An 8,750-nucleotide genomic window follows, 5' to 3' on the forward strand; every position below is an offset into this window, starting at 1 on the left:
CCTTTGCTGTCTTTCCTGTACAAGTCCTTGTTCTGTGAACTCCTTAAGGGAAGTGACTTTATCTTCTCTTTCTGTTATATGGGCCTGAGGGACAGATCCTGGAGTCAATTTAAGCCCCATTAGGAGCTATTCTACACCAGAGTAAGCCCCAGCCTAGAGAAGTGCACATCTCTCACCCTGATTGAGATGCCAATAGCCAGGGATGCCCTCTGAATGTTTTGCTTTGCAGAGGAAGTCAAAGCCCATTCTAGTCAAGAACCCTCTGTCCTATGGCTCTGTAATACCCCTATAAAAATGTCTTTAAATGTAAAAAGTAAAAAAGTCTGTGGTCACTGCAGCGTTTCTTCTTCACAGAGACTTCGGCCAGCTTGCTGTAGAGTTGCTAGATCAGTCCTATAAGCATGATGAGCAGATAGCCATGAAACTTCTGACTTACGAGCTGAAAAATTGGAGTAACTCAACCTGCCTCAAGCTGGCAGTAGCTGCCAAACATCGAGACTTCATAGCCCACACCTGCAGCCAGATGCTGTTGACTGATATGTGGATGGGAAGGCTGCGGATGAGGAAAAACCCTGGTCTCAAGGTACATATGCCAATTGTCATTATTACATTATTATTACATGGAATTTATAACAAGATGTACAAAAGCGTATGCACTACAAAAGTGTATGAAAATGCTGTAGTGGAGAGAAAACAGTATTGCAATCAAATCCTTGCTGTTATATAAATAGTATTATATCTATTTAGGCTATTATTTTTTAGTAAAAAATACAAATCATTTCAAACTCATTGCCATTGAGTTGGAATCAAGTCATAGCTGACTCTCCAATGGGTCCATAGGAGGAGATTGCCCATCTTTCCCCTCAGAGCTGCCAGTGGACTCAAACTACCAGAGAGACGTGGCCTTCGGGTTATCAGTGCAACTCTTTACAAGCCAGGTCATCAGAGGTTTGTTTTTGTTTTGGATCATTTATTAGCTTGTACCCTTAAGTTCCTGGACTTGAATTTGTCTTACTTGCTGACCTTGGATCTGTCAGCTTCTATAGAGTAAGGAGTAGCCTCTCTTCTGAGGTCTGATACACAGACCTGGGATTTATAAGGATAAAGAAAAAAATAATTTATGCTATACTGTGTAGCATTGTATCAGGCAAAGACAAGTCAACTTCTTTAAAAATTTGATGTTATTTATAACTATCCAACTCTGTATCATGAAACAGGTTGATATTATATCTAAATTTGTATATTAGTAAGTAATTTTCAGAACAAGATAAGAATCTAAAGCTTTAAAAGACAATAAAAAGAAGGGGCATTACACTGGCATCAGACTTTTCATCAAAACTACTGAAATCTACAACAATAGAACAAGACCTTCATGAGTTCTCATGGGTATCAGGGTCCAGCCTGATATATCGAAACAATTCCGCCGAGAGGAGGGACCAGGTTGAAAGGAAGACATGGAGAGGCTATACTGATAGCAAATAGCGAACTTTTTTTTTGGAAAAGGTTTATATATGTCTTAGAAACATGCCTGCAGGGGTAATCGCATTATCTATTATCTGTCCCAGACCTCAACACAAAACAAGGATATCTTCCGGAATATCCTATGTTTTGAAGAACAAAAAGGTATCACATTCCTTGAATTCTGAGACCTTTGGTCACTCCCTATTAATTAGCATTCTGCTTCCTAGGGTTGTTTACTCTAAAGCAGATGGTCAAGCCAAGATGGGTGGTCCTGCTGGTTTTACAATGCATTGCTAATCCTGCTTTGCAGGTTAGCCAGGTCCTGACACATGGGGAGTTGTGGAAAGCCAGATATTTAAAAACCTAAAAACTGACTATTTATTAAAGATTAGCAACTTAAACTATACAAACTTTTGTACACATATTCATAAAAGAAATCTACTTGAGCAGGAATTCTGTGAAAAGAAACAATGATGATAAATATGATCCAAGACACAACAGCAATGATGAAAAACAAATGCCACAGTGTATAAATTCTTGTATGAAAGTTGTACAGCAGAATGCAAGACAATCAGATTAAATGGGGAAAATAAGTCAGTAGGGTTCAAAAAGAAAATGCTCAGAGGAATAGGAATTACACCAAAAATAGATAAAATTACTAAGAAGCTATGAAATAACTCATATATCATTTGATCTTTTCACTTCTCACTTGCAGAGGGTCATTCTTTAAATCCTCAGGAGAACCTCACATGCTCTCTGATTGTCATTTCCACAACAACAGTGTCAGCTCTTTTCTTCTTTAAGTGATAGCTTTAATTTAATTTATGTGGGTTGTTTTTATTTTGCTACATGTACCCAGAGGCTTACTAAGACTGTGTATTTAAGTCTAAGAAAACAATCAATCAGTGAATGTAAAAAAAAAAAACAAAAAACCAAGCCTATAGGAGAATCATAAATCCTAGGAGGAAAAAATGCACCTACAAGTTTTAAGTACAATTATGATGAAAATAACAATGTGATGATTTACAAAATAGTTATTGTTATATGCTGTCACATCAATTACGAATCATGGTGACCTTATGAACAATAGCTCTAAACCCTATTTTGAGCCAGTCTTGCCATCTCTAAGACACCTGCTCTCATTGCCACAGTCACTGTATCAATCTATGGCATCCAGGGTCTTCCTCTTCTGTCCTCCACCTTTCCAAGGACGGTGTCCTTCCCGAAGAACTGGTCCTTTCTGGCCACGTGCCCAAAATATGAAGCTTCACAATTATTGCCTCCAAAGAGCAACTTGGTTTTACCATTTCCAGGGCAGATCTATTTGTTCTCTTGGCAATTCATGTTATGTTCAATACTCTTCTCCATCACCATAACTCAAATTTGATTCTTCTTTTGTCATCATTATTCATTGTCTTCCTCTGTGACAGTTGTATAGCAAGTAATTGCAAAGACAACTGCTTGCGTCAGGCACACCCAAATCTCTAGACTGACACCATTGCTCTTTAGCACCCTGGAGACGTCCCTAACAGTAGACGTTCACAGCACAACCCCTATTTTGACTCCTGAGTGCTGGTGCCAAGAGTGTTGATTGTGGATCCACACAAATTGTTAATGACCTCAATCTCTTTTCCAACTATCATGATGCTCCCATTGGCCTGGTGGTAGGAATCTTTGTTTCCTTGATCTTAAAATGTAATCCATATTGAAGATTTCGGGTTTTGATTTTCTATAGCTTCCACAAAGAATCATTTGGCCTTTGATACCAGGAAAACGTGTCTTTAGTGGCACTGGAATTCTATTATGAAAACTGTAGTCACAACATATATATGACAATACAGTAAACAATATTTACCTTAAAGTTAAATGCCTTTTCTTTCATTTCCAACTTTTCGAGTAATACCATAAACAAACTAGAGAAGACTTAAATACAGTTCTTGAATAAGATACATGTTATAAAGTATAAAAATATAAAAGCTACAGCTGAAAAGGAGGGCTGTAGTAGAAGTGGGGGAGAAGTAATGAAAAAGATAATTAGCTGCTGTTGAGCTGATGCCAACTCATTTGTGTCTATGGAACTGTTCTCCAAGAGTTTTCAAAGGCTGATTATTCTGGAAGTAGGATGTCAGGTCTTTCTCCTGACATTGACATGCCTCTGGGTGAACTCAAACCAACCTTTATGTAGCAGCTGAGAGCATTAACCATTTGTCAGGGAATCCAGTTAAACGGATATTTCAAAAAGTCTAGTCATTGCTGTGGAGCTGGAACTGACTCTTAGCTGATCCTCCAGTGGGTTTTCAGAGATTATAAATCACATGAAAGGAAACTTCTTTCTCCCTCAGAGCAGCTGGTGAATTAGAAGCATTTTGCCTTTGGATTGACAGTACAACTCCTTACCCACTAGGACAGCAGAGCTCCGTTGTAAGGAATAAGATCCCCATATCATATAGTGTGAATCAAGCGGTTATCAAAAGTTGTTCAAACTAAAGAAACAATTTTTTAACTTATTATGTAAATTTACAAAGGTATCTTTAAAAACAATCAAGAGATTATCAAAAGTTGTTCAAACAAAAGAAAAAACCTTTCATTTATTATGTAAAATTGCAAAGGTAACTTTCTAGGAACTGTGGTTATTAATAAGAGGAAGGAAGATGGGATGGCGTTCAATGAAGTCTCATTTAAGATTAGGAGCTCTGCTGGTTTAATAATAAGGAGTTGCACTGCTAACACAGTCTTGTGGTTTAAATCCACCAGCTGCTACATGGGGGGGGGGGCGGAAATGAGCAATCTCTTTCTGTGTAAGTTAGCTTCTGAAAACCCTCTGGATAGTCAGCTGTGAGTTGGTTCTAATTCACTGATACATAATAACAACAACATCTAAAAACAGACTATAGAGGAATATCACTTAATAAAGAAACATTAAAGAAATAAATAAAAACAATGAAGAAATAATTATTTATATTGTAAAGAGAGATGAAAGAATCAATAAAAACTTATTATTTTGAAGAAGAATTATATGAAATTACAAATTAAAATAACACTTTATAGAACTGTCTATTGTTGGGCTGAAAGTTGATTCCTGGGAGGTGAGTTCCCTCATGGTGGGCAAGTTTCAGCACAGCTTTTAAATTAAGACTAGTAAGGAAGACAGGCCTGTCAACCAACTTCTAAAAGTCTACACTGAAAGCCAGTGAAACCTAAGGACGACAGCAGGACATTATTCAACGTCATCCCAGAAGATGAGTTGCTCAGACTCGAAGGCATTGAAACATTACTGAGGAAGAGCTTCCTCCTCGCAGTATGTTATTATTGTTGACAACTGCCATCAAGTCTGTTGTGACCCCATATGCAGTAAAATATTGCCCAATCCTGCACCAGCCTTACAATCTCTGTTGTGCTAAAGTCCATTGTTGCCGTTATTTTGTCAAATTAAACAGTCGTTGTTGTTAGTTACTTCCAAGTTGACTACCTCGTAGCAATCCTGGATACAACAGATGGAAGCCTTGCCTGATTCCGTGCCATCCTTTCAATCTCCACCAAGCTTTTACACATTCTTACAGTTAACTTCACCTTACTGAGAATGTTTCTCTCCTTTACTGCCTTTCCATGTTACCTAGCCTGACGTCCTTTTCTAAGAACTGGTCTCGCCTGATAACATGTCCAAAGTATGTAAGATGAAGTCTTATCATCCTTGCTTCTAAGGAACAACCTGACTCCACTGCTTCTAAGACAGATTGTCCTTTTGGGTGCTTGCTTCGGCAGCACATATACTAAAATTGGAACAATATAGAGAAGATTAGCATGGCCCCTGCATAAAGATGTCTGTCCTTTTAGGAGTTCAAATACTCTCTGCCAATACCATTCAAAGGCATCAATTCTCCTTTGCTTGCTCTCTCTTGCCCGTTGTGAAGGAAAAATCCTTGTTTCCTTCATCTTCTATAGACCTAGTGTTCTTTAGAGATATCCACATGTCCTGGCTTTTCCTGTTGTCAAGAAGGCCATGTGAAATACAATGTATATGAATGGAACACAATGAATACAGATTTTGTATACAAATATTTTTTTTTTAAAGAAAGAAGTTAGCTAGCACAGGGGTCAGTGTCCAAAAGGATGCACTCCTCCACTCCTGACAATTATTCCTTAGTAGTACTGAGGTTCCCAATCCTCAGCTCACTTTCTTTCCTTGTAAAATCTTGTGAGAGAAAATATTACACCAGCAACACCCTAGGGACTCCTCTTAGAGCTCTACTGTATTCCATTCTTAATCTTCTTTCAACTATTATGTTTACCAGATCATAGGGAGTCATTACATAGAATCCACATTATATCATTACTTATGTATGTACATTATATATGTACTTGAGGAGAACATAACTCAACACATGACAATAATGCATCAGATTACTACTTAAGAGGTCAACAGTTCAAATCCACCAGGGGCTTCTAGGGCAAAAAGATGAAATCTCCTCCCATAACAATTTTCAGCCTCAGATACCTTGTGGAGAGTCAGTCAGTCACAAAGACATATAGCAGTGAATTTGTGTTTGACAACACAGAAGAGCATCTACTCCACTCTTTCACCAAAATCAAACTGGAACTCAGTACTGCAGTGGAAAGAGATCCTTCTCCTCAGGAGCTGCACTGTCAGATACTTTTAGCTTCCATCAGGGTTAGCGCGTGCACAGCTCATACCTCACACGAGAGCCTCTCCACCTACTCCATCACCAATAGAGTAATTAGGTGTCTAGATTTTCTTCTCTGATCTTAAACGTGACATACATTCTTAGGTAGTTATCTTGCACTTGTTTTATCACGAGAGGATAAGCATATTTTCATGTGAGCATAAATGTCTTGTTTCATAATCTTTGCCCATTTTTATATTGAGTTGTTTGACTCAATAATGCTTTCTAGGAGTTTTTTCTGTATTAGAAAGACTACCTGTGATAGGATCAGCAAATATGTTTTTAATTTACACTCATTTAGTTACAAAATTTGAATACATTGTTTTCGAGTACTGATTCTTCCAATTTCCCTCAGCTCCCCACCCATCATATTGTAAACTGTGACTAATTTACCCACCCTTTATAAGAGTTGTAGTTTTTATTTCTTTTTTTGGGTTTTACTTTGCAGAAGTAACTGCTTTTACTCTGCAGAAGTTTGTGGTTTTGCTGATGGGTATGTTCGCTGTCCCCTAAAGTTTGTGGGTTTTGGGTTTTTTTTGTTTTTTGCTTGTTTTGGTTTGGTTTTTGTTTTTGTGTTTTTTAACATATTTTAAGTTTGTAGTTTTTAAGTATCAAATATATTGACTTTTAAATCTTGTTTTCAGATTTTAAAGCATAGTTAGAAAGGTCTTTCCCCATGCACTTATGGAAGAGTCCTGCGATTACTTTCCAGTCCATTATGTTATCTTTCCCTCCCCTCTCCCCTATGTTATCTTTCCCTCCCCTCTCCCCTACCTTCTCCCCCTCTCTATTTTTGGGAAATCTTAAATCTAATTGGGATTAATTTTAATGTTGTGTGAGCTACAGACATAACATTATTATTGTGTAGATTCTCATCACTGAGCCGGTTAGCAGCATCATGATAGACTTTGAAGAGTTTGAGATTATTAACAGCTTTAGTTTGCTTGGCTCCATGCAGCTGACTTGACGGCACATAACAATAACAACAAATAAACACTCAATTTCCAGGTACTATTAAGTTGAGAGAAAGACAGTCTCCTCCCACGTGATTTACCTTCCAAAAACCCACTAGAGAGTCAGTTATGAGTTGGTTTCAACTCAACAGCAAGGATAAAGAGAAAGAAATTTATTAATTAAGACCCTCTGGGGGCATAGTCTACAGAGTTTTCTGCTACCAGCAGCTCTAAGTGAAAAAGATGGGAGATCTTTAACACCTTTGAAAATCTTCTAAAGGCTCGGCTATGAACCAGTGCCAATTCAACTGACAATGAATTTAAGTTTTTAGTATTTATTTAGTTGTTTTGTTGTTGATTGCCATCAAGCATGACTCATAGAGACCCTATGAACAAAAGGCCTGAAGCCTTTCTATAACTGTTGCAGTTTCTCAAAGTTCATAGTTTCCAGAGGCATATTATTAAGTAGTTCATCTTTTTTCTTGTGATTTGAAGTGCTATTTTTATCCTATATGAACTCCCCAAAAGTATTTGTATTTATTGCTGGACCATCTATCCTATTCTACTATTTAGTCTCTCCATGCCCCTATATTATACTGTTCCAATGATTGCTATTTTATAATATTGTTTAATATGTGGTAAGGATATTGTTGTTAATATGTGCTGTTAAGACTGATTCACAGCTTCAGTGGGTTTTCAAAGGCTATGAATCAATTGCACAGGAAAGCATTGCCTATCTTTCTCCCTGTAGAACAACTGGTAGATATGAACTGCATGCCTTCGGATTGGCAGCACTGCTCCTTAGCCACTAGACCACCAAAGCTCATGGTAGAAATGTGCTATCATTATGCAGCATCAAGTCAGTACCAACCCACAGTAGATCCTCCAGTGGATTTTCAGAAACACTAAATTGCACTGTAGGAGACTGACCCTCCTCCCATGGAGCAGATTGTGGATTTGAGCTGCATATCTTTGGGATTACAGCACAGCTTCTTACCACTAGGCCACCAGAGTAGATAGCCTTTTTGTGTTGTTCTTAGTGACAAACTATTCAGGATATTTTTAAAAAAAAGAAAATTAACTCTTAACATTGGGAACAAATTTTAGTATAGTAGGCACACAGTCTAGCACTGATAAGAATAGCCACATGGTCCTCATCTATGGTTTATGGCAGTATTGATAATCTAGGCTGAGCCCAATTAAATCCCTCCTTGGTGAAGCTCATTAGTCTTCTGTTATAATTGGGCTTGGCTCAAATATTCATATCTGCAGTAAGTTATTTCTAAATAAAGATACTTTGTGTCTATTTTACTGGGAAAGGATAATTTATTTTTATATTTAAAAAAAAACAGTTCCCTGCTCTGAAAGCCAATGTAAGATCTTGGCCTTTTACACATTATACTACTTGCCACTCATTTGATAGCACCACAGCAGATGTTCTTAAATTTTTGCCGCATGCAATTCTACCAATTTATAAATATAAGCCACAGAATGTCAAAGTAAGGATAAACATATTCCAGGGGTTCTATTCTTGTTTTTACTTTTCTACTAGATTATTTTTTGTCCTGGAAAGGGTTAAACCGGGTGGCTCCTTGGAGGCAAGGATTCTGAGGCTCCGTCTAACTTACTTTGGACATGTTGTGAGGAGAGACCG

General features: G+C 37.7%; 1 protein-coding gene across 1 annotated transcript in view; it reads left to right on the forward strand.

Annotated features, from left to right (window-relative positions):
• The window catches only part of TRPM1 (transient receptor potential cation channel, subfamily M, member 1), a 172,483-nt gene that overhangs the window by 60,901 nt on the left and 102,832 nt on the right, over positions 1-8,750 (forward strand). Inside the window, exon 17 of the mRNA XM_006902938.1 lies at positions 355-583. Within this exon, the coding sequence (XP_006903000.1) occupies positions 355-583 (229 nt within the window). The remainder of the gene's footprint in view (positions 1-354; positions 584-8,750) is intronic.

Source organism: Elephantulus edwardii, unplaced genomic scaffold (assembly GCF_000299155.1).
Source record: "Elephantulus edwardii isolate Elephantulus edwardi_28Jun2011 unplaced genomic scaffold, EleEdw1.0 scaffold00473, whole genome shotgun sequence".
NCBI lineage: Eukaryota > Metazoa > Chordata > Mammalia > Macroscelidea > Macroscelididae > Elephantulus > Elephantulus edwardii.